At 42.1% G+C, this 27,500-nt stretch overlaps 1 protein-coding gene across 1 annotated transcript in view; it reads right to left on the bottom strand.

The window, feature by feature from the left end:
- Positions 1-27,500, bottom strand: part of megf6 (multiple EGF like domains 6) — a 120,577-nt gene that overhangs the window by 90,409 nt on the left and 2,668 nt on the right. Inside the window, exons 2-4 of the mRNA XM_037546521.1 lie at positions 19,408-19,542; positions 15,137-15,246; positions 12,683-12,787 (exon numbers count right to left, since the gene is read on the bottom strand). Of these exons, the coding sequence (XP_037402418.1) occupies positions 12,683-12,787; positions 15,137-15,246; positions 19,408-19,542 (350 nt within the window). The remainder of the gene's footprint in view (positions 1-12,682; positions 12,788-15,136; positions 15,247-19,407; positions 19,543-27,500) is intronic.

Genomic DNA, 27,500 nt, shown 5'->3' with positions numbered 1-27,500 from the left:
CGCCCCACAAGCTTTACCGTTTAGGAGATGCTCTGACCCAGTCGTCTGGCCATAACAGTTTCACCCCTTTTTCTTGCTTGCCCACATTGTTTGTTTCATCTGCATAATGTTTTGGCTCATTTTCTGCTTGTATAGTGTTCAATGGATGTTACCAGAAATCATCAAGGCCTTTTCAACAATAACTGTTAAACTAGCGGGAATGAAAACTGAGAACCTAATGAGAACCTGAGAACCAATCCCTGTGAGCTATCAAATTATACACTATCCGATGCTCCCCTAATGTCCAAGATTTTGGAGAAAACCATGGCAGAATATACTTGCATAAGAATCACAGGGAGAGCATTAGTGGAGATCATAAAGGATCTGTTACGCTTATCTAATCAAATAACACTGAAAATCCCACAGAACTGATAACGGATTAGCATTATCATAGCAGTGTTAACTGAATCAACAAAGGTCACTTACATAGCACATTTTAGGCTTACGGTTTCTGCAGTAACCTTCTATCCGCTGATCCATCCCCTCTTCCTATTTTATCTTCGTCTTTCTTTCATCTCCCCAGCCACTCTTTTCACTCTCTTCTGCACTGAATTCAGTTTAACGTGACATTACACCAGAGAAACAGGGGAAAAGTGCCTCATTAAAACATAATAAGATGCACAAGCCGGACAGACCTGTAATTTTGCAACAGACGTCAGTCATCATTTCCACATCTTTCACTCACGCTTTTATGTGCACATATGCAGTCACACAGCAGTCTGGTTTACTTCAGCTGCTGTGCACTTACTAAAGCAGAGTCACGAGTCAAACTGATTAGATTAGAACTAGTCAGAGTCTCATTAGTGTCACAGGAAGAGACCACAAAGGTATTCTGTTTGATGACATCCCAATAAACGTAACAAGAAATTATAGCTCACTATAGTTAACTTATCAAAATATCTTAATTTACAGGGCGTCAAGTGATCGTTACTTTGAAGTATCGCTGCCAAAAATGGAGATACAAGGTTTTCTTCCGACAGCAATGATATGTATGCTGTATATGTGTGAAAGCTCACACTGTTAGGATTGACTGGATGTACTTTCTTGTTACGTAACCAAGTTCCAAATCTGAAATCCAGAGGGTTTTATTGGTGTGTGTACAAATATGATGGGGAAAATATTCAGCCATGCTGAAGAAGCTGGTGGTGTGGGATATGATGCTAAATTAGCTAATCTAACAAGCCTATTGTCAAAGTGTGATTTGTGGCTTAATATGGCCAAGACCTGCCTATTTTGACGGGTACAGGCCGTTGCTGCTACATTTTTTTATGCCATGAATGTAAAATTGGGCAAAACAGCAAAAACGTAATATGACGATACACACGGTCACAATATTTATTTTCTTGGACATAAGACAGAACGGAAAAGGTACTGCCACATTTTAAACATACTATCAAAAACTATGATAACGATGATCTGTATTCAACATTATATGTACTGTGCCGCATTACGTTAAATGAAATAATATTAATTATGCTCTTTTTCTAATCAAAGATGAACGGGAAGTGTTCTTTAAGCACTGGAGAAAGAAACAATAAAACTCTGAAAAGCATACTGTGACATCTTCTAGCATTGATTTAGCACAATAACGATCTATTAGTTATTCTATTAGCAGCCGTTTTTGCCCACAAAGACGTGTTGAAGAGTGCAGAGTGGGTAACTACTAGATGGCGCATGTTAAGCTAATGTCCACATGGGTTTCTTCCAGAACACTGCTTAGAGCGTCTCAGTCCCTCCACAGGCTTGTCTTCTTCCCTCAGTGCATCCTGGTGCCATCACTTCCCTGGGTAAATGGCATACATGTACTCAGCCATCCAGGTCTACAAGAAAACAGGACCTGATGACCTTTTTCCATTGCTCCACAGTCCATTTCCTAAATCTACGTGACCATTGTAGGTATTTTCGATGGTGGACGGGACTTGGGCAAGAACCCGTTAAGAACTGCCTATTTTGGGCTGTTATTGCTATATTTTTATGAGATTGTGACAGATATTATCAGATTGTTTTAAATATATTACCAGTAAAAAGTGTCTGTGAGATTTTATAATTGCAGCTCTGATAAATGACAGCCTATTTCTGAGTCTAAAGCTGGTGTTAGTTTAGTACCACCCTACTGCTGCTCACAGCGTGCGTGCGGGTGTGTGTGTGTGTGTGAGTCCGCGCAGCGTGTGTGTGTGTGAGAGTCCGCGCAGCGTGTGTGTGTGTATCAGTACACGTGCATGCTGTAAGGGGGGGGCGAGTCTTATGCACCTCGGTGTTAACAACAGGTGTGTGGCTTAGCAGGCTGATAAGCTCTGTCCAAATATTGGGGCACTTAACCTCTAACCAGACGCAAGAACTGCTCATGATGCGCACACACACACACACACACAAGCTTGTGATGATATCTTCGAGGGGCATTTTCATTGACTTCTGTGTGACTATATGTCATAGAAAGGAAGAAATATGGCAAAACCTGTAGTTACACATATAAGAAACAAACGGTGGGCGATGTGGCAAAAATATTCTGTCAGAATACTTCAAGACATTTTCACAAAATATCAATATACATCATGATATTTCATTTTTCTGAGATTTAAAAACTTCCAACAGTCAAAACCTGTAATGCCACATATGATGAATACTACTACTAATAATATTAGTAACAGGCCTAATTTTGCTCACTTTGTAATGCCACATGTAGTTAGTCAGTGTTCTTTAAACATGATACGGTTTGTCTTGTATAAAGTTTTTTCTTCCAAATTTGACTCCATTCTCTGAAGTACAACATTGTTAAGATGAGAAAATCTGAAATATGTTGCACTGAAATGTGTTGCATTTCGTCAAAGTAAAACTGTTTGAGGGAGAACGCACAAACTGTCCTCCCCAGACTCTAGACTTCAACATCAGTGAATAAGTTTGGGATTATTTGTGTTGTGAGAAAGACAGAACGTACGAGGCAGGAAAGAGTATCCCTGCAGATTTCTCTGAAAAACTGAAAGTGAGTCTCCTGAAAAGAACAGAAAGTGTAATAAAGGAACACTGAACACACTAAATACTGAACCACGGCTGATTTGGATGGAAATACAATAAATTGTCTCTTTGTTCTGCATAGTGCTGTAGACAGGACACATCAGCTCAGGATCAGTTTACTTTAAGACAGACCACAACACCAGCAACTCATTTTTATCATAGAGAAAAAACAGCTTAAATCTCAAGTTCCTAATATGGGCATCAGCTGCAGCTAGACAGTGTTTCAGCCCAGAAACATGAGTCAGCACTTTCTGCCAGTCTGTTCCTGCTCACCATCAATCAGAGAAAACAGCATTGAAACAACAGCAGGAGACGCACAGGAAGCCCTCAGGCGGCATACACACACACACACCCACACACACACACACACACACACAGTAAACAGATCAGTAAACACAGGTCTGTGCAAATCTCATAAACACACACACACACACACACAGTAAACAGATCAATAAACACAGGTCTGTGCAAATCTCACACACACACACACACACACAGTAAACAGATCAATAAACACAGGTCTGTGCAAATCTCACACACACACACACACACACACACACACACACACACACAGTAAACAGATCAATAAATACAGGTCTGTGCAAATCTCACACACACACACACACACACACACACACACACACACACACACACACACACAGTAAACAGATCAATAAACACAGGTCTGTGCAAATCTCACACACACACACACACACACACACACAGTAAACAGATCAATAAACACAGGTCTGTGCAAATCTCACACACACACACACACACACACAGTAAACAGATCAATAAACACAGGTCTGTGCAAATCACACACACACACACACACACACACACACACAGGACCTGTAAAACACACACTGACAAATGTCAAACACAACATTCCACGGAGACTGACTTTATTTCTCAGAATCTCTCTCTCACTCTCACGCTATTTCTCTCTCTTTCTCCCTCTCTGTCTACCTCGCTTCCTTTCTCTACCTATTTCTCCCTCCCTCTAACTTTCTCTCTCCAATTTTTCTTTCTCTCTTTCTCCATCTCACTCTTTTTCCTTCTCATTCTTTCATTTCTCTCTGTATATGTCCCTCTCTCTTTTTCTCTCACTCTTTTCATCTGTCTTTCTCTCTCACTCTCTCTATTTCTCCCCTTTGCTTTCTTCCTATCACTCTCTTGCACTCTAATGCACTTTTTCTCTTACTTTCTCTTTCTCCAATCTCACTCTTTCATCACTGTCTTTTTCTCCTTCTCTTTCTCCCTTTCTCTTTCTCCCTTTCATTCTTTCTCTCTAACTCTTATATTTCTCTCTTTCCCTCTTACGATTTCTCTCTCTCTGTTTTTACTGAACCAGACACTCAGTGGAAGCACTGCACAGCAGAAGAATCACAGCAGCCTGTTTTTAGATGATATAATCTGCCGAACAGACACAACCGACCACAGATTGTGTGTGTGTGTACATGTTTGTAGGTACCCAGCACTGAAATACATGAGTCATGCTCTTCCACCCCTCTCTCTCTCCTTTCTCCTCCTCTCTCTCTCTCTCTCCTTTCTTCATATTACTCTCTCTCACTCTCTTTCGTCCGAATGCCATAACTAGCCTATAAGTGTCTCATCCACCATGTTTTTGACATTTAATATTCAGCCCCTGGACTTTTCTTCTGGAAATGTGTAATTCTTTCTCTTTCTTCCCCAACAAGAAACTGCAGATGCGGGAAAGGTAAAAAAAAACGTGGCATTAAAACAGTGTCCAGTTTGTCAAAGCAGGACTGTTAATGTTAATTAGCTAACGCAGGGGAACTAGCACACACTACCACGAAACGAATAGGAAAGAACTGGAAACAAACCTCCTCCTTCATCTGACTCCCTCGGCTTCATTTATTTATTTATTTATAAATAGACATAAAAGAACAAAGACTCCAAAGGGAAAACTCTCATTGTAACCTTAAATATAACTGTCAGGGATTTAGCTAAAGCAATTAGCAATGGCTTGCTAATTTTGTCCACACTTTTATCCATTTTTATAGATACTCAAACTCAAACGGTTAGAAATCACATTTTTGAGATTACATAAACCCTTAAATGAGCAAAAGGCCTGCTAAGTTTTATTACACGCTTCTTTAACCGAAGAGTAGCTCAACCAGTTTGCACTGAAGGCCCTGCAGTTACTGAATAATAAGCCTTAGTATTTAATAAGCCTGGGATTTTAAGAGGTTAACAGATCGGTGTGGTTTGAGGCAAGTCTGATGGTTTAGGCATGTGGTTTAGATAATGATAACTTGTGGCCACTTCTTAGCTACGTTATTATTGTACACCAAACATGCGTGGCCTACATTAGAGGTAAGGGCAAGATTGTGCTGATCACTTTAATGTACAAGACTTGCTTGAACACCCGCCTCCATTACTTTTAATGACGTGCCTGGTTAAAATAAAGTTTACATAAAAGTTTGCACTACTTAAAGGAGGTGAATTCAAATTCAAGTCCTGGAGTGCTTTAATGTTTGATTCGGACTCTGAGGTCTGAGCTCGTGCTTTTTCATGACCGCTCACTGTGGACGACTGAGTATACTGGTAATCGGGTTTATTCTGACACAAAAGCCCAAAGCCTGATCCAAGATCAGTGACCATAAGACCTGCTCTGAGCAGTAACCTGATCAAAACCACACTGTCTGAAACCAAATGCACCAAGAAGGACCGCTGATCAATGAGCAGGCTCATTAGGACGCGAATGTCGGAAACTTAAAACTGATCATATATCAACACTGATTATCCCTGAGGATCTTCTACAGATAGAAAGCAACGAGAAAGCATTCTTTCTCGACACCTCCCTCCCCATAACCCCCACTGTTCTCCCCAGAGTCATCTGGCCTTAATAGGTTTACCAGGAGGAAGCGTCCTTTGACAAACTCAAGAACGGTGCTGTTGAGCTGTTTTTACGATCAGCTAGCTTCCTCACTAGCAGTCTGTGGTGCTGGAACCTTTCTGTGAACACTCTAAGACTGTACGTCTTGAAATACAACGCTCTGTTCACAAGCAGGGAGGGGTCAATGTCACTTTCCTCTACTATTTACACAGAATTCCTTAATTACATAAGTAGGTAATGAATTACACTGAAATTCAATTTACATTCTGTATTGGCAGGTTTAGGTATGCACTTCTAAATGGCTCTGTTTGTTTTGTACACACAACAGTAAACAAAGTGTGACCCAAAGTATGTGGACCTCCACCCAATTATTGAGTTCAGGAATTTCAGCCACACCCAGTGATAATAGGTCTGTAAGATCAAGCACATAACTATGCAGTCTCCATAAATAAACACTGGCAGTAGAGTAGGTCGTACTGAAGAGCTCAGTTACTTGAACGTGGCATTGTCATAGGATTTTACCTTCAAAACAAGACAGTACTTGAGCTTTTAGCCCTGCTAGATCTGCCCCAGTCAACTGTAAGCACTATTATTGTAAATTGAAAGCATCTAGGAGCAACAGCACAGCCACAAAGCGAGGGTTGACTCACAGAGTTTGCATAATCAACAGCATAGTGCCAACAGTAAAGTTGGGTGGAGGAGGGATAATGGTCTGAGGCTGTTTAACAGGGTTTGGGCCCCTTAGTTCCAGTGCTACAGCATATTTTTACAACAACTACAAACCTTATAGACAATTGTATGCTTTCAACTTTGTGGCAACAGTTTTAGGTTGCAGCATGACTATGTCCCTGTGCGCAAAGCGAGCTCCATAAAGACAAGGTTTGATGGAGGAACCCCAGTGGCCTGCACAGAGCCCTGACCTCAACCCCACTGAACACCTTTGGGATGAAATGGAACACTGATAGGGAGCCAGACCCTCTCATCCAACATCAGGGTCTGACCTCACAAATGCTCTTTGTATAGGACACACTCCAAAATCTTCTTCCCAGAAGAGTGGGGGCTGTTGTAGTTGCAAAAGGGGGGGACCCATGGGTTTGGAAAGTTCGTATAGGTCTGACAGTCAGATGTTCACATACTTTTGGTCATATAATGTACATTGTGATGAAGCTTATTTTGCCCACTCATACAGCTCTAAAGGTGCTCTGCTTTTTTGCTCTTAGTAATGTCAAATTTAAGCAAAGAAGAAATATTACTACACAACAAAGTTAGCAAGAGCGAGAGGCAGAGATGGAAGAAAAGGTTCTTAAAGAACACTATTTGGAAGAAGAGAACAAACATACAGGAAGAGTTCAACTGTATACCTTTGTGTTTGTATGTAAGAAATGTAGTTAGCATTACATTACAAGCCAAAATTGTTTGTGTGCATATACACCCGCTGGCCGCTTTATTAGGTACCCCTTGCTAGTAAAAGGCTGGACCCCCTTTTGCCTTCAGAACTGTCTTAATTCTTCATGGCAGACTTTCAACAAGGTGTTGGAAACGTTCCTCAGAGATTCTGGTTGGTTATTTGAGTTCCTGCTGCCTTTCTATCATCTGGAACCAGTCTGCCCATTCTCCTCTGACCTCTCACATCAACAAGGCATTTTCCTCCACACAACTGACCGCTCACTGGATATTTCCTCTTTTTCGGACCGTTCTCTGTGAACCCTAGAGATGGTTGTGCGTGAAAATCCCAGCAGATCAGCAGTTTCTGAAACACTCAGACCAGCCCGTCTGGCACCAACAACCACGCCACGTTCAAAGCCCCTTAAATCCCCTTTCTTCCCCGTTCTGATGCTCGGTCTGCACTTCAGCAAGTCGTCTTGACCACCTCTACATGCCTAAATGCAGTGAGTTGCAGCCGTGTGATTGGCTGATTAACTATAAGCAACTGATTAACTATAAGCAACCTGTACCTAATAAAGTGGCCGGTGAGTGTATGTCTGTGGGTTATTTGTTATAAGTAAGGAATTTTCTTACATTTTTACAGTTATTAATGTTTTTCTGCATTACTTTTTAAATATAATGACACAGTAACATGATTTTCTGCCTCAGGGCCTGGCCAACCTGTAACCATAGAATCTGCTATGAATTCTCTTTCAAACCAGAGAGTGCTGGAAGAAAACGTAAGACCATCGTTAAACAGTTAAAGCGGAAGAAGTGGACCTTCCAAGACAACAATGATCCCAAACATACAAGTAAATCTCAAAAGGAAGAAATGGAGGATTATCGAATGGCCTAGTCAAATCCCAGATTTGACTATTCCAATTTGAAGTGCTGTTGGTGGGTGGGGTGTGCAAGAATCCCCTTTACCCCTTAAAATTCCATAGTTGAAAGAATTCTGCATCTAGAAATGGGCAAAATATTCTCCCAGTAGATATCAGAAAATAGTAGACATTTAAATGAAATGCCTATATTAGTTATGTATGCTAAAGTGGGCAGGTACTTACCTTACATGGTGTACTTACTTTTTCAATAGAAGAAATTACATCTTATTTTTTTAGATAAATGACTAGATTAAGTAACATTTATCCATAAATACTGTTTAACTGAAAATACTGATATGCATGAATATGTCAAAAAAGATACATTTCATGTGGTGTACTAACTTCTTTACATCAAAGACATCCTGTAGTCCTTGTAGGTAATGACACACATACACATACAAATTCTTACACCCAACTCTCACGGTCACCTTATCAAGTGAAAGCTATACTTGTGTTGTTAAAGCAAATGACCGAGAGGGACAAACTCAAACAACAGGCAAAAACAAACATGCAAACAAATGTCAGCACATTTCTGTAAGAGTTCACACTTCTTGAGTTTCGCGTTTATACATAAACACACACAACAGTGTTGGTGGGGGTGGGCTGACACTTTGGGTCTTCTGAAGTGCCACAAGCTTCAAAGAAAACAAAGCCGTCACTCCCACAGGGAATAGTCATCACATACCAGCAGCTGTTGAACCACAAGCGTGTCTGTTTGGTAACGGGGTGCTGTGTGTGTCAGCTTAATGTGCAGCATTGTTCAAAAGTTATAGAAACCCTTTATTTATATTATTTCCACTCAAAACAGCTGTTAAGTGCAAGATATTCATTTTCAGGATATAGTTTTGATTAGATTAGATATAAGATAAAGCACTTTCATAAGGAAGGTCAAAGGAAAATAGTGGAAAAAGAGAAGTTTCCAAAACCAAAGAGTATTTAAAAGACGAGAAAATGAGACTCCTAATAACCACCTGCAAGACCCGGTGGACCCTCAAAACTGTCGCCATCAGATAAACAGTACTTAAAGCTTTAATGTCTAAGAAAGGAGAAAATCGAGCTGCTTCAGATCTGATAAAATCCACAGGTGTCCCGGTCCATCCTTCCACTGTGAGAAGACAACTCTGCACTATGGGTCTGAAAGAATGTGTAGCTGTCAAGAAGCCTCAGAAAAGGAAGACATCTGCAAAGCAGACAAAGCTGCTGGTGTTCTCAGAACAATGAAGTGGCTACTCTGTAGTCCAGACCTCAGCGTCACTGAATGTGTTTGGGATTACTTGAATTGTGAGAAACAGAAAATGCAACCAACTTTTACGACTGAACTTTGGAAAAATACCAACAGGAGGAACAATTCTCCTGAAAACAAACAGAAGTTGTAATAAAGGCAAAGAGTGGACACATTAGATTAGATTAAAGATAGTTACGCTTGTAATGGCAGCTTAGGCAGACGTGCTAGGTCTGGCTCCCCAGGGCATAGTTAAACTAACAGCAGGTTTTAAGACTGTGGACTCCTTTTATACCAAAAATGTCAAGGCAGCTGAGAGAGAAGGCTGGCTCAAAGCCCATTTCTTTCACCTCCTCCGGTGCACAAGCATCCCGACGAGCTGATGTTGCTACACCGGACCTCCAAGCACAAAAAAAGCCAAGGCTTTTATACTAAGCTCACGTGACTTAGTGTATGAATATGTATGAATATGGTGATAAAGGCGCTCGATTATTTGCTCATCAGCTCAGGATATTTACTGCCTCTAGACTAATCCCTCAGGTTAAAGACTCTACAGGCAATCAACAAGATTTCTGCTATTACTCCTCTCTTTATACATCTGAAGACCACCCCAATCCAGATATTATATATTCTGTTTTGAATGATTTACAGCTTCCCACTTTAGGCCCTAACACGGCACAGAACCTGGACGGCCCCATCACACATCAGGAAATTGCAGAAGCAATGAGCTCAATGAGCAGTGGTAAAACACCAGGCCCGCACGGTTTTGGTACAGAGTTTTATAAAAAGTTAATTTTATAAAAAGTGATAAACTGTTGCCGCTTCTCCTCGAAGTGTCCAATGAGTCAACAGAGAGTAGCTGCTTACCCCCAACTTTTACTCAGGTAACAATCTCGCTTATCCTGAAAAAAGACAAAGACCCAACCTTATGTGGCTCTTACCGACCATTTAGTTTACTCTGCAATGAGCATCAAATTCTAACAATAGTGATAGCTAAACGTTTAGATCCTATCCTTCCTTCAATCGTCTCAGATGACCAAACTGGGTTTACTAAAGGACGGTACTTACTCTCAAATATCCGTAGATTTCTGAACGTTGTATTTACTTCTAGCTCTTCCCCTGTCCCTGAGGCGGTTATATCTTTAGATGTGGAAAAAGCTTTTGATCGCCTAGAGTGAGACTACCTTTTTGCTGTTCTTGACAAATTTGGCACTGGTAAAAATTAGATTTCTTGGATTAAGCTTAGGTATTCCTAACCCTCTGCTCGAGTTTCTACTAATTCAGTTTTTTTTTCCTTTAGCACGTGGTACTCGACAGGGTTGTTCTTTAAGTTCCACCTTGTTCATTTTAGCCTTGGAGCCCTCATCAGATGCCCTCAAAGCAGCATCACAAATTCAGGGTATATCATACTATGGTGTAGAGCATAGAGTTTCACTATACGCAGACGATCTTCTATTATTTGCATCCATGAAGGAAGCAAAATCCCCCTTTCATGTACAAAAATGAATATTCTCGCCAAATTCCTGTTCTTATTTCAACGTCTTCCTGTGTTCTTACCTAAGTTTTTACCTAAGACTCTTGACAAGACTCCAGTTAAGTTTTATTCTCCGGCTCAGTAGGATGACTCATCAGTGGTCCAAAGTTGAGGGGGACTTGACCCTTCCTAATTATCTATTTTATCATTTTGCAGCCAACATTTACAAGATCGCATTCTGGGTCCAATCACCGGACACCAACTGGTGTGTTCTGGACCCTCTGCCCCATCCCCCTGCATTTGCACAAATGCCTTCATCAATATTCAGTTTTTCAGTACATAGCTGATATTTTTGTGAGGGATGTGCCGCTATGGGAACCCTGGGCCGATGTCGATGTGCAATATTTCTTATGTACATTTAATTGAGTGACTGACTAAATTCCCTGTATTAGCATTGCTGAGAAAAGGAGCATTTCTAAAAAGGTTCCAAATGCAGTAAAATAAATAAAATGCAGACATTTTGGCACAGAAGCCCATCGCCATCTGAACAGTCTGCTCTTCCAGAATATAATAAATATGTCAACAAATATTGGTTAATATTGGTCAAATCTAAACATCGGAGCAATTATCAGCTTATACTGCTATGCTTCCAAAACATCGTATACCTTTAATTACAAGGAAGTGGACTCTTTCAACCTCACAGTAGCCACATTTACATGCAGTTTTAATGATCTGTTAATAATCCGACTAATTGCAGTAGAATACGTCCATGTAAGCACCTCAGTCTGAATGGCTAGTCTGACTGAGGCCATTCAGAATACAATTTCTCTCCGACTGACCAAGGGGAGTAATCCTGTAGGTAGCCCGTTAAATAGAAGAATAACAGCCGTGTAAACACCTGAATCCGATTACATTTCCGATCGGAACGTGTAAGTACGTTCTGCGCATGTGCGTCGCGTCACAGTCAAAGTTTATACCGTTCAGCTTGGCAGGGCAGAAGCTGGTCTGCAGAGGAGACGAAGTTCATGCTCTGATCTATAAAAGACGGCGGTGGGACGGACGTCCAGCTCATGTGTCTCAGAACACGACGTCTTCCTCTCGCCTCTTCCTTTATAAGTACATGTGAAGGACGTTTTTTACCTAAAGCAATTCAAAGCACAAGCGCGCCAATGGAAACTCCTCGCATTCGGACTGGACCTCACATGACGTTCCCTGTCATAGTAAAGTTTACTCTAAGTGGTGCTCCACTCTTGCGCGTCATTTTGGATTGGATTACTTGTAGCGTGCAGAGATTTTCAGTAAGACTGTTGAATAGAAAGTGTATCTAAACACTTCATTCTTAATCTGTAATCGGAATGTATTGAGTCAGACTGGCATGTAACGCAGCCAGTGACCGTGTGTAAAACTCCCTCAACCTCACAGTCACTGTGTAGAACTCTAGTAGCTCTGCTTTGTCTAATCAATTTGTACCACTACTACCTCAGTGATGTATCTGTGCTGAGAACAGTCTACCATCCACATAATGGTCACCAGCAGCCTTGGCCAGGCTTGAACCTGATTGCTGACAAATGAGATAGAAGGTGATAAACTGTGTGTGTCAACAAAAAGGCGACAGTCTGTAACTGTACAGCAATTTAGTGGTATAAGAGTGGTCAGTGAGGGGAAGTACAAGGTATGGATTTCTAAAAAACGTATACAGCAATCACACACACACACACACACACACACACACACTCACACACACACAGCAGTTTCTAACTTACCATACTGACAGCGCGGTCCCTGGAAGCCAGCAGGACACTCACACACCTGATCCCCCGTGTCTGAACACCTGCCTCCATTAAAACATGTTCCATCTGAGCACAGTCCTGCAATTGAAAATTCATGTACAGACAGACAAAAATAGTTTATTTTTAATTTGCTTGTACAACCCCAATTCCAATGAAGTTGGGACGTGGTGTAAAACATAAATAAAAACAGAAAACATTTGCAAATCCTTTTCAACCGATATTCAACTGAATACACTACAAAGACGAGATATTTAATGTTCAAACGGATAAACTTTATTGTTTTTTGGAAATATTTTTGAATTTGATGCCTGCAACACGTTCCAAAGAAGTTGGGACAGGGGCAACAAAAGACTGGGAAAGTTGAGGAATGCTCAAAAAACACCTGTTTGGAACATTCCACAGGTGAACAGGTTAATTGGAAACAGGTGAGTGTCATGATTGGGTATAAAGGGAGCATCCCTGAAAGGCTCAGTCGTTCACAAGCAAGGACGGGGGAGGTTCACCACTTAGTGAACAACTTAGGAACGTCCAATCTTTGGAACGTGTTGCAGGCATCAAATTCAAAATGAGTGAATATTTGCAAAAAACAATAAAGTTTATCCGTTTGAACATTAAATATCTCGTCTTTGTAGTGGATTCAGTTGAATATCGGTTGAAAAGGATTTGCAAATCATCGTTTTCTGTTTTTATTTATGTTTTACACAACGTCCCAACTTCACTGGAATTGGGGTTGTACTTTTAGCTATAGGCTGTTGTATAAATGTAATTTTGTGCCTTTTTTCCAATTGGATTTGGGTGTAACTGTACAGGAAAATGCTGACCTCAGGTAACCCCTTAAGGAGTAATTCCACCTCCTGTTTAAAATCTCTGCATAATTCAGCCAACCTTTTCCATCCCAGAGTATAACTATAAAGCATAGCGGCCCACAGAAAATATATTTTCTTCATTACTCACGCTGAAAAAGTCTAAAAAAAAGATCACTTCCATGACAGAAACCAAACTTTGCAGTTGTGTTGAAGAACATGTTTAAAACCCATATGTATGCAAAAAAAAAAGATGTGAACCGTGATTTGGAGCTGCAGTCAATCGCATTTTCACTCCCAGTGACTGTTTGGTGTCAGTATGTCTCTCTAGGTTTGAGGGTTTTAGCGCCTAATTCGAAGTAAACCTCACTCCACTCAGGGGGCTTCTGGACCTCCATCGACACAGTCATAAATAAACCTTACGTGATACCTGCTTCTTCGTCATTAGTTTATCCATTTGAGTTTAACTGCTTAGGACGCTGATGTTCGGCCAGAAATCAAACACAGATCTTAGCTATTGTTTTAAGGCTTGCCTGCCGTTTTTATCAGCTGCAGGTTGAAGTGCGGACCCCAATTATGGTGGAGTGTTGACATGTCAAAACAGAAAAAAGTTTGATTGGTCCGCAACAAACCGAATTGGAGAAATTGGAGTCTCAGACTGATTGCAGTGTTTTCATTTATACGTCTCAAATGGCACTGCAAGCTACTGCTACCCCTTGAGTCCAGCGGTCATTGGGCAGAAGGCAGGATACACCCTGGACAGGCTGCCAGTCTATCGCAGGGCTGACAGACAGACTTACACATTTAGGCTACATCTCAATGTACATTTTATCTATCCAAAATGACCAGTGAACCTACATGTGTCTTCTGAGTTTTAATATGTAATGTTGATGACCATGTAAAATGGTAGTAAATCTGAAAAAGAAAAAGTTTTCTTTGAGGACTATTTGCCTTACAACACACTGCATGTACCTTCTGCACCCTGAATGAATGTGAAGAATTCCTTTTAGCTCAAATCCTTATGTCAAAACTATCACAAAGCAATATTAGCAGCAGACAGCATATCTGTAATCATTACATTTAAAATATTTTTGTGAGGAAGTTTATAGAGGCAGCTTTCTGGTTCCTATCACCACCACTGTGAACAATTCTGGCAAGTTTCTGTAAAACAGAGCATTTCATGTCAAACCACTCAGATTTCCATGGTTTACATCTTATCCATGGAATTATGCAGGAAAGTTGTGCTTGACCAGTCAGCGGGCTAGCAGTCATTGTATAAACACCCTTTTACTGATCCACGGCACCACTTACCACACATATAAAAGAAACTTTTACTCTGTAATCTGATATCCCACAGAGACTGGTCTGACTTCTGCCAGAAAATAAAAGCTTAAAAAAGCCTGCTGCTGGAGGGCTGTTTACATCGCTGTGGCTACACCACGCTCAATCGCCGTTTAGTGTGACATGCCCACACAGTCCTGATCAGACAGAGAAGTTGATTTTGTTTGATTGAGCAGCCCCTTTAGTCTTACCTGTCCTTATTATTATGTGGTTTTCCTTGTGATTGAAGAAATAAAATGTGAGCCCATGTACAGTAATACAATACAGTGTCCAGTTTACTCACTGTGTAAGCAGCCTCTTTCCTCTCCTCTCTGTGTCCATCCTGGACAGCATTTATAAACAGTCTGCAGCTCCATACTGTACACCTGCCTATAGGCAGTATAGTAACCTGTCCTGAGAGAGAGAGAGAGAGAGAAAGAGAGAAAGAGAGAATTCAGCCAGATGAAAATCTCCCTGCATAGACTTCAAATTAAACTAAATAAATAAACAAAATAAATCAGGTTAAACTTAAAATTATAAGGCAACATGCTCATCTTTTATGAGACTCTCTCTTGCTCCGTATTTCAGAGCCTTTTGCACCAGTTTCAGGTGTAAATAGTGTAGATTCTGCCTGTGTGTTATGCAAATTTTAGGGGTGTTAAGATACACACGTTTCATGATACATTTTTTTAAAACAGAAATAGAAAATAAATGCTAACAATCAAATTCAACGTTTATTTAGAGGGGGACTCTTCAATCAAACAGAGGGGGACTCTTCAACCAAACAGAGGGGGACTCTTCAACCAAACAGAGGGGGACTCTTCAACCAAACAGAGGGGGACTCTTCAACCAAACAGAGGTGGACTCTACAATCAAACAGAGGGGGATTCTATAACCAAACAGAGGTGGACTCTACAACCAAACAGAGGTGGACTCTACAACCAAACAGAGGGGGACTCTACAACCAAACAGAGGGGGACTCTACAACCAAACACAGGGGGACTCTACAACCAAACAGAGGGGGACTCTACAACCAAACAGAGGGGGACTCTACAACCAAACAGAGGGGGACTCTACAACCAAACACAGGGGGACTCTACAACCAAACAGAGGTGGACTCTACAACCAAACACAGGGGGACTCTACAACCAAACAGAGGTGGACTCTACAACCAAACAGAGGGGGACTCTTCAACCAAACAGAGGTGGACTCTACAACCAAACAGAGGTGGACTCTACAACCAAACAGAGGGGGACTCTACAACCAAACAGAGGGGGATTCTACAACCAAACAGAGGGGGACTCTACAACCAAACAGAGGTGGACTCTACAACCAAACAGAGGTGGACTCTACAACCAAACAGAGGTGGACTCTACAACCAAACAGAGGGGGACTCTACAACCAAACAGAGGGGGATTCTACAACCAAACAGAGGGGGACTCTACAACCAAACAGAGGTGGACTCTACAACCAAACAGAGGTGGACTCTACAACCAAACAGAGGGGGACTCTACAACCAAACAGAGGGGGACTCTTCAACCAAACAGAGGGGGACTCTACAACCAAACAGAGGTGGACTCTACAACCAAACAGAGGGGGACTCTACAACCAAACAGAGGGGGACTCTACAACCAAACAGAGGTGGACTCTACAACCAAACAGAGGGGGACTCTACAACCAAACAGAGGGGGATTCTACAACCAAACAGAGGGGGACTCTTCAACCAAACAGAGGGGGACTCTACAACCAAACAGAGGTGGACTCTACAACCAAACAGAGGGGGACTCTACAACCAAACAGAGGGGGACTCTTCAACCAAACAGAGGGGGACTCTACAACCAAACAGAGGTGGACTCTACAACCAAACAGAGGGGGACTCTACAACCAAACAGAGGTGGACTCTACAACCAAACAGAGGGGGACTCTACAACCAAACAGAGGGGGACTCTTCAACCAAACAGAGGTGGACTCTACAACCAAACAGAGGTGGACTCTACAACCAAACAGAGGGGGACTCTACAACCAAACAGAGGGGGACTCTTCAACCAAACAGAGGGGGACTCTACAACCAAACAGAGGTGGACTCTACAACCAAACAGAGGGGGACTCTACAACCAAACAGAGGTGGACTCTACAACCAAACAGAGGGGGACTCTACAACCAAACAGAGGGGGACTCTTCAACCAAACAGAGGGGGACTCTACAACCAAACAGAGGGGGACTCTACAACCAAACAGAGGGGGACTCTTCAACCAAACAGAGGTGGACTCTACAACCAAACAGAGGTGGACTCTACAACCAAACAGAGGGGGACTCTACAACCAAACAGAGGGGGACTCTTCAACCAAACAGAGGTGGACTCTACAACCAAACAGAGGGGGACTCTACAACCAAACAGAGGGGGACTCTACAACCAAACAGAGGTGGACTCTACAACCAAACAGAGGGGGACTCTACAACCAAACAGAGGGGGACTCTACAACCAAACAGAGGGGGACTCTTCAACCAAACAGAGGTGCAAATCAGTAGATATTAATGTCTCTACAGTGCAAGTCGTCTGTTCCAGCACTTAGCGGCTGCTTGAGTACTGTTTGGAGAAGTAGCTCCACAAGGGTGAGTGGAGTTGAGTGTCCCAAATGTTTTGGAATTGAGATTGTACTTTTCACCTGGAAAAACTTATTTAAGGTACACAACTGGTCCTTAAAACCACTGTTGTACCTTTTAAGAGTACGTTTGCATTGTTTGTGCCTTGAGGGCCTTTATTTCTAACAGTGTAGATTGTGTTGTTTTAAAGAGAACTACAGAAACTGTTCCCATTACCACACATTCTATAATTACTTACTTACATAAAAATGCTGCATGTAAAATAAATTAAATAAAAAGTTTGAGGGAGGATTGCGCATGGTGGGATCACAAAAAAAGCCAGCTGATTACGGATTACATGTTCCACTCGATTTACTAAAGCGTGGGCAACCAGCTACAGCTAGCTTCGAACGTAATTTTCTCAACCTTCTAAAAACAGGTGTAAATAAAGACCATATGTTCTCACTTCTGCCTCAGGGCTGTAACACCTGTAGAGGGCAGCGAGTGAGTAACGTTCATTCGTGTCTGTCGTCACTACCTACTTACAGGTAACACTGTGTATTGGAGGGTTTGCTGGTCAGCAGGAATGGAGGTTAATATGCTGCTCACCACCAAAACCAGCATATCGCTGTTGTCAGAAGAAAACCTTGTATATCCAAAATTAGAAATTTACAGGAGAAGGAAAAACATCCTCTCCTTTCAATGTAAGTCAATGGAACCAGATTTTTTCCAAATAATTTTGGATCATTTCCACTCCAAATTATGTCAAAAACTGGAAAACAACAAAAACTGAGGTTTTCCTCTAACAGCAGTGATATGCTGCGTTTTGACTGCTGAAACACTGGTCAACCACCATGACCATTCGGGATGACCAGCTAAAACAGCAACAGACCAGCATAAACCAGAATAAACCAAAATGGAATTGATGATGTTCTGTTTTTTCAGCAGGTTAATCAGCTAATTTTGCCACATTATGCTTTTAAAGCTGCATACAATATAAAAAAGACAAATTGGTAATGCCAATTATTTATAGATCATTTTACCAAAATGGTTCAAAGTTTGACATATTTTGGACTTTTAACTGATTAGACTAAAATCCTTTTGTTTTGAGTGACGCTTAAAGCAAAAGGCCATTCGTCACTACCAAGACGATCACAACACTACCAAAACTTTACTAAATGTTTCAGAAGTGACAATTTAACTCATTTTGAGCAGAACTCAAAAATCTTAGCTAATATTTAACTAGCAAACCCAGGTTTTTATAGCTGTACACACAAAAAACAACATTTTTCATTAAAACACAAAAAGTGTACCTCTTTGCAGAAAATATGTATTTCAGTATTTACAATTTGAAATATTCCACTTTGATTTTCAGCGTTTGAGACTCAATTCCATCAAAACAATGGGGTCTAACTGCTCACCATGTGGTCATGAGGGACAGGGATACAGTCTCACTCCTTGCTCTAAAATGCAGTAGCGTGGCCTAAATAAAGCGAGGGTTTGGGACAGGCCCTCCAATGGAAAGTATCCTATAACTGGTGTTTTTTATATATATTTAGCTGATTACTGTCTCTATAAATGCATTGTGTTTAAATAGATCATAACATAATGCTAAGGTCTGAATACTGAGTGGTGTATTTAGTTTTTTAGTTTACCACAGGAATGCAGTTTGAACTCATTCAGTAGAATGGTCCTTGTACAGTAATTAATCATCCAAAATGTGTCTAAAATGATGTGACAACATCCAACCTACATGCCTAAATCATCACACAGTTGCTTCAGACTGTGACAATGTGATCTCAAATAGACTTATTCATGTGTTTATTCAGACACTGTTATTTACGACATACTGTTATTTATTCAAATGTACAGTGTATGTCAGTCTAGTATCTCAAAGCCTAAATATTGTTGGTACTTTTGGCCAGTTTTATAGATAATAGATGCGGACAGATACAGATTATAGAAACAGTGTATTAAGTGTATGTTCTTCACCTCCTCTCGTAGCCCATGCACCAGCGCTGGGGAGAGCAGCCCTGCTTCCACACTTTCACCATGCGTGTAAAGGCCTGCACGCATGGCTGCATCGTACCCAACATCTGCACCTCCTGGTCCTCACACACATTGGGCCTGCGAACAGAGAGAGAGACAGAGAGAGAGAGAGAGAGAGAGAGAGAGAGAGAGAGAGAGATGGGAGAACCACCAGAGAGTGAGTGTGGGAGAAAAAGAACAAGGAATGAGGGAAAGATAAACACTGTCAGCACATTCTTTGAATTACAGTAGCAAAACACAACAGACAGGCCGGTAACAATTATTACCCAATTAATACATCATAATTTAGGATGACTGTAATCGTTTTCAGTGCTGTCGTTCAAATTTCAGCCATATTATGCTGCAAAAAAGCTAAATAAATATCATTCAAATACATATGATTAAAAGAAAGTAGGAAATCAGGGACGTCACTTTGGCCTTAGCTTCCAAGGAATATTTTTTAACTAGCCCCAAACCTTAAAACACTACACAGGGATACATTCACCTACTCCTCAAACTCAGAGACAGAGAGACAGAGAGAGAGAGACAGAGAGAGCGAGCAGGGGATAATTTCATGAGTGTGTAATTTTGTCTAAATCTCTGCTTAACCAGCCGTGGACTCGTGCAACTTGGAATCGCCATCTGTGACGTTAAAGTGACTGCTGTGATAGCTGAAGTGGCGGCGAGTGACAACTTCTCTCTCAAACTCATTTCTCTCATGCAGCATGCAGCAACAGCTGGGTTATTGAAATAAGGCTTTACTGCTTTCAACTTACATGCTGTTATAGAGCTATGATCTTCAGTATCATTCTCTAGTTTGACAACTGAAAAAAGTGAAGTGGACATCTGCCTGGTTTTCAGTTCTGAAGCATGCTAATTAATTGTTAATACAATGTATGTACAACAAACCTGTTTCTTAATTTTGGCCCAAGTGGGCAGTTGCAATTTCTATATTTATATAAATCTATCCCTGGATCAAGTATGAACTCGCACAATAGCAGCAGTGGACAAAGTATACAAATCAAGTACTTGAGTCAAAGTAAAATAGAGGTAGAACCGAGTGGCTCTAAGTTTCAGTCTGATTTAGTGGCAGTTTAGTTACAAGTTTAAATTTAATAAAAATGAGCTTTTCCTTTACTATGTTGCGTCTCCAGGTCTCTGTATATAAACATAAACCAGCCCAAACTAATTTACTAGAAAATGAAATGGTGTTTTGTATAAATTCAGAAAAAAGCCACGTCAGTCACGACTGCATATAAACCAGCCATTAGGGGTGTACTTGGTGTACTTCTGCTGCCGGTCCCAAGCCCGGATAAATGGTGAGGGTTGCGTCAGGAAGGGCATCCGGCGTAAAACTGGTGCCAAAACTATCATGCGGATCACGAATATGATTGCCATACCGGATCGGTCGAGGCCCGGGTTAACAACGACCGCCTCCGGTCCTGTTGACCAGCAGGGTGCCGGTGGAAATTGGACTACTGTAGGTCGAAGACCATCAAAGAGGAGAGGAGGAAGGTGGGTTAGAAGGCAGCGAGAGAGAAGGAAAGGCAGGAGTGTGGAGGTTAGAGTAGGGACTCTGAACACAGGGACAATGACTGGTAAAGGCAGAGAGCTTGCAGACATGATGGAGAGAAGGAAGGTAGATATTCTGTGTATCCAGGAGACCAGATGGAAAGGAGGCAAGGCCAGGAACATTGGAGGTGGATTCAAACTGTGCTATCATGGTGTAGAGAGGAAGAGAAATGGAGTAGGGATAATCCTAAAGGAACAGCTTGGGAAAAGTGTTCTGGATGTAAAGAGAGTGTCAGACAGGATCATGAGCCTGAAGTTGGAGGTTGATGGTGTGATTTTGAATGTGGTCAGTTCATATGCACCACAGGTTGGTTGTCAGTTAGAGGAGAAAGAGGAATTTTGGAGTAAGATGGATGAGGTGGTAGATGGTGTCCCTATAGAGGAGAGATTGGTGATTGGTGCAGACTTCAGTGGACATGTTGGTGAAGGGAACAGAGGGGATGAAGAGGTGCTGGGTATGTATGGTGTGAAAGACAGAAATGCAGAAGGTCAGATGGTTGTAGATTTTGCAGAGAGAATGGAAACGACTGTGGTGAACACGTATTTTCAGAAGAGGGAAGAACACAGGGTGACATACAAGAGTGGAGGGAGGTGCACACAGGTGGATTATATCCTTAGCAGGAGATGCCACCTAAAGGAGATTGGAGATTGTAAAGTGGTACCAGGGGAAAGTGTAGCAAGGCAGCAGAGGGTGGTTGTCTGTAGAATGAGATTAGAAACAAAGAAGAGGAAGAGAGTGAAGACAGAGCCAAAGATTAGATGGTGGAAGCTGAAGGAGGAGGATGGTTGCAGGCAGTTCAGGGAAAAATTGCAACAGGCCCTTGGGGGCAGTGAGGAGCTACCTGAGGACTGGGAAACTACAGCTAAGGTGGTGAGAGAAACTGGCAGGAATGTGTTGGGTGTTTTGTCTGGTCAGAGGAAAGAAGACAGGGAAATTTGGTGGTGGAATGAGGAAGTCCAGGAGAGTATTCAGAAGAAGGCAGCTAAGAAAAAGTGGGATAACCAGAGAGATGAAGTAAGTAGGCAGGAGTGCTGTGAGGCTAGTTGCTTAGCGAAAAGAATGCTGGCAAAGGCAAAGGCTCAGGCCTATGATGAGCTGTATGAAAGACTGGACAGTAAAGAAGGAGTAAAGGACTTGTATCGTTTGGCTAAACAGAGAGATAGAGCTGGAAAGGATGTACTGTTAGGCTGATAAAGGACAGAGAGGGAAATGTACTAGTGAGTGACCAGAGAGTGTTGAGTAGATGGAAGGGGTACTTTGAAGAACTAATGAATGAGGAAAACGAGAGAGAGAGGAGGACAATGGGGGGAGAGATAGTGGATCAGGAAGTGCAGAGAATTAGTAAGGTGGAAGTGAGGGCAGCTTTAAGAAGGATGAAGAATGGAAAGGCAGTTGGTCCAGATGACAGACCTGAGGAGGTATGGAGATGTTTAGGAGAGAAGGCAGTGGACTTTTTAACCAGGTTGTTTAACAAACTCCTGGAGAGTGAGAGGATGCCTGATGAGTGGAGAAGCAGTGGACTGGTCCCCATTTTTAAGAACAAGGGTGATGTGCAGAGCTGCAGTAACTACAGAGGTATAAAGTTGATGAGCCACACCATGAAGGTATGGGAAAGAGTTGTTGAAGCAAGGCTAAGGCGAGAGGTTCAGATCAGTGAGCAGCAGTTTGGTTTCATGCCCAGAAAGAGAACCACAGATGCAATTTTTGCGTTGAGAGTAGAGAAGTACAGAGAAGGTCAGAAGGAGCTGCATTGTGTCTTTGTGGATCTAGAGAAGGCAGATGATAGGCTGCCAAGACAGGAACCGTGGTACTGTATGAGGAAGTCAGGTGTAGCTGAAAAGTATGTTAGGGCGGTGCAGGACATGTAAGAGGATAGTGAGACAGTGATGAGGTGTGCAGTTGGAGGTTTCAAGGTGAAGGTGGGGTTACATCAGGGATCAGCTTTGAGCCCCTTCTTGTTTGCAATGGTGATGGAAAGGTTGACAGATGAGGTCAGGCAGGAGGCTCCATGGACCAAGATGTTTGCAAATGACATTGTAATCTGTGGTGAGAGTAGAGAGCAGGTGGAGGAGAATCTGGAGAGGTGGAGGTTTGCACTGGAGAGGAGAGGAATGAAGGTCAGTAGAGATAAGACGGAATACATGTGTGTGAATGAGAGGGAGGCAGGTGGAAAGGTGAAGATGCAAGGAGTAGAGGTCGTAAAGGTGGATGACTTCAAATATCTTGGGTCAACCATCCAGAGCAATGGACAGTGTAGAAAAGAGGTGAAGAAGAGGGTGCAGGCAGGATGGAGTGGGTGGAGACGGGTGTCAGGGCTGATGTGTGACACAAGGATAGCAGCAAGAGTGAAAGGGAAGGTCTACAAGACAGCAGTGCGTCCTGCTATGATGGATGGTTTGGAGACTGTGGCTCTGTCTAAAAGACAGGAGGCTGAGCTGGAGGTGGCGGAGATGAAGATGCTGAGATTTTCGTTGGGAGTGACCAGGATGGACAAGATTAGAAATGAGCAGATCAGAGGGACAGTGAAGGTGGAGCAGTTTGGAGATAAAGCCAGAGAGGCCAGGTTGAGATGGTTTGGACATGTGTTGAGGAGGAAAAGTGGATATATTGGTCAAAGAATGTTGGAGATGGAGCTGCCGGGTAGAAGGAGAAGAGGTAGACCTCAGAGAAGGTTTATGGATGTAGTGAAGGTGGACATGGAGATGGTTGGTGTGAAAGTAGAGGAGGCAGTGGATAGGGCAAGATGGAGGCAGATGATCGACCCCTAAAAGGAGCAGCCGAAAGAAGAAGAAGAAGTCACGACTGCATATGTGGACATATTTCTATATTGAGCTCTATTTACACAAAGTTAGGTTAGTTCATCATTTATGTTGAACAGACTCTCCCAAAGTTTTACGCTGCTGCGCTGACGTTGAACTGCGTGCTGCACTGGGTCGGTATGACCAACAGGTCAAAACCAGCTCTAAACAAAGTGACCGCTGGGCCCTGATTGGTGGGCTTACTTCACTCTTCTTTTATGTTACGTTTTTATACACACAGAAGCAAAAAGGAACGACAGATTTCTCAAAATCTAGTGGAGTAAAAAGTCAGATATTAGACTCTGAAATGTCGTGGAGTTGAAAGTAAAAAGTCGCCCAAAATGGAAAAACTTCAGTACAGATATACAAAAAAGTACTCAAATACAGTAACTAATTACATTTACTCAGTTACTGTCCACCACTGCTCAGTAGATAAAAGCAAATCTGCTCCGAAGAGCATCATAAATAGGGCTGGGATTAAAATAGACACATCACCAACATGCGTGATCAGGTGATCTGCAGCTTAAGCCAATCAAATCAACTCTTCTCACTCATTTTAAGAGCTGAGCATTAAATAATGCAAGGTTTTGCTTTTTACTCATCTCTCAAAATAACCTTATAAAATGTCAGTTTTGGGTTGTCTGTGTGATTCCAGACACACCTGATCACCTTCTTTTGTGTTTGCATTTCCTTTTTACTACATAGCTGGTAAAAGCTAGTTGGACTGAGCCTGAATGTTGAGCAGATTGTTCGGTTGAGGTCAACTTTATTAAGTTATGTTTTAACCACGTTATCTTCGTAGTTACTTTACATTATTAAATAGACAGCTTAAGCAGCGCACCTCAAGCAGCAGCAGGAAAAATAATTTCTTTATATTTCATTTATATATTAATAAAGACCTGAAATGGGGATCGTAAACTGCTCTGAGCAAACCAGGCAGGTACATCAGTACAACAGCATTTTAGGGCCAGTATTGATAAAAATGAGACTTTAAGAAAAAAATCTTAATATTTAGAGAAAAAAGTCATATAATTTTGAGAAAAAAAGCAATATTTCAAGGATAAAGTGGGCTAATTGTAGGGGGCTGTCATAATGTGTTGGGGTCTCAGTTGCTGTACTGGCGCAGGAGTTCCACTCACTCCTGTTTCTCTGTGGATCAATCATTGTGATTTTCATTCTCATTGTCTGTGAAACTTCATGCCCTCTTTGAATGGCGTGGAGATGTAGCCCCGATAGCCATGTAGATGGCCAGTGCCTGCAATTCTCCTTCAACAAAACAAACAGACAGTTTCCTCCGAGTCCGTCTGGCTCTTTATTCTGAATAGACACAGTTTCTTGCTCAGCCAGTTCTTATATTATAACAGACTGGTGCTGATGTACCAGGAGAGAAAGGGAGACTGAGTATTTCTTCATGGGTGAAACTGATAAGTCCACCAACTCCTCAACACCTTGTATTTTCACATGAGGAGGCACTGCCTTCCCTTTGCAAAGCCTTTGGCCACAATAGTATGCCTTTTTCTCTAAATAGCACAACTTTATTCTCAAAATATTATAACTATATTCTCTAAATAGTACGGCTTTATGCCCTGAGATAGTGACCTGTCCAGGGTGTATCCTGCAGGCTGGAATATTTCATCAGCTGTGTATTTAGAAAAATTCAGGTTTGTCACATAACACATTCCACTTACTAGATTTGGGGACAATCAGTATGTGAGCAGTATGTCAGGGGCAGGGATTCAGGGGGGGCTGGGAGGATGGCACGCCCCCGGCCTGGGGCTAGAGGGGGCCCGGATGGAAGAGAGGATAAGATTTCAAGTAGCCGGGCCTCTATCACGTCCGAAGAGAGCTGGAGAAGGCGGACCCTCTCCTGATTGTATCCAGATGAGCGAGGTATACGTCCAAAAGCACAGCCCACCTCACACCACCCATCATTCAAGTCTTACACGGGGCTTTTAAAGGGTGCCACAGTCAGGACTGAGTCATGGTTTCTAAAAACTTTCCAAAACCGACTGACCGACTTTAGTGATGTAGTGGGTGTAAAATACTGAATAAGATGTTTTTCTGCACGACCGGCTTCACTTTCACTCTGACATTTAACTTTAGGACACGCAAAGTTTGAAGTGGATCGCCGATATTTGGATCGCCGATAAGCGAAGCTTGTAAGCCCCGCTGTTGCGGGCATGTGTACGTTGTAAAATGATGTTATGATGAGCTTTATTAAATGATAAAGGGTATAAAGGGCCCGGTCATTTGCCCCGCGCTCGGCCCGGCTCTGATTTGTTCCACTAGTGGAGTATGTTGTAGACTATTTCAAGCACAGCCTGAGCCGTAGGATTTAGCTCACATCTAAACTACATCTACTAAATAAAAGATCTTACCTGTAGTGTTATGCCAGTGGAAAGTGGAAATACTCTGTTAAACACATACGCTTCAAGTCAGGAAAATATCGTTTTACACTTTAGGTAGGCCTGAGGAGGAACAGTACCAGCCACAATAGGTTTGAAAAATAGCATCACACTAGCAGATTCTGAATGGCACACCCCTGCTGATCATTTATGACCATCGAAATAGCAACTGATCACAAACAGGAACAATGCGCTGATCCCAGAACAGCATTCAGTGTATCTGGCAGGTTGATCTGAGGAAAAAACTAAAATTGCATCAGATACGCAGCTCAGCGTGAATTTTCCCATAACCTTGCACCTTTTGACTAACATCTGTCAACGAGGCTCTTGGCCATTGAACTTTCTCAGATATGCGGGTTTTCCGAAAACCTAATGCTAATGCTAACTAGCTTATAAACTGATTTCACAAGCCAGAGGATTAGCTTAGCACTACACACCCAACAGAAGGATATATATACACACATATATACACACATATAGACTTTATACAAAACACTATTAATGTTTTTCTTCATGATTTTCTACATATTGTTGCCTGAATGTGTTTAATATGTGAATGAGGTGCCAGATCCAATCGAGGAGGCACCTTATCTGGATCCAGCGCATTCCAGCACAAATAACAAAGGGGTGACAAAAATTCAGCTCAAAGCAGTCGAGTAGCCTACGTCATAAGCTTTCGATGTGGTCACCAATGCAGGGGGACCTTCAGTGTCCAGTTGTAAAGGGAAATTGTTTTGTCTTCACAGATCAATCAGCATTTTGAAGCTCAGCTTGTCTTTGCTAGCAGCGCCATGTTTGCTAGTGGTGCCTGAAATGATAGCTAGCTGGTTAGCACAGCTGACAGACAGTGATGCTGTCATTGATAGCAACAAGTAGACGCAGGGCTCCAAAAATCTACAGGGTTCAAAAAAATCAAAACCCTGAGGAAAAAGACGGCAAGCGCTTCCCTGACTTCAGAAAAATGAAGTGTTACCCCTCCCAAGCGCTGCTCAGTGGTGACCGTGTAGCTCTTGGCTAACCAGCTTCATTTGGATGAAGGAGAATGTTTCCTAAATTTGATGGTTGAACACAGCACTGCTTTCAGTCGGGCAATATAACTAAAATTCAGAATCAGAGGTGTTTCATTAGAGCTGGAACGTACGTTTGCAGTGTAACACATCAACAGGAAGGGGGTTGGTGGCGGACTCTGGAGAAATTTGAGGTTAAGTGGCTTGCACAATGGCAGTTGACATCAACAGGGTTTGAACCCATTGCCTTTTGAGACACAGGCAAGTTCTGTAA

The sequence above is a fragment of the Pygocentrus nattereri genome, chromosome 17 (assembly GCF_015220715.1).
Source record: "Pygocentrus nattereri isolate fPygNat1 chromosome 17, fPygNat1.pri, whole genome shotgun sequence".
Lineage (NCBI taxonomy): Eukaryota > Metazoa > Chordata > Actinopteri > Characiformes > Serrasalmidae > Pygocentrus > Pygocentrus nattereri.
The sequence above is the reverse complement of the archived record's forward strand: the minus strand, read 5'-3'. Positions and strand labels throughout refer to the sequence as shown.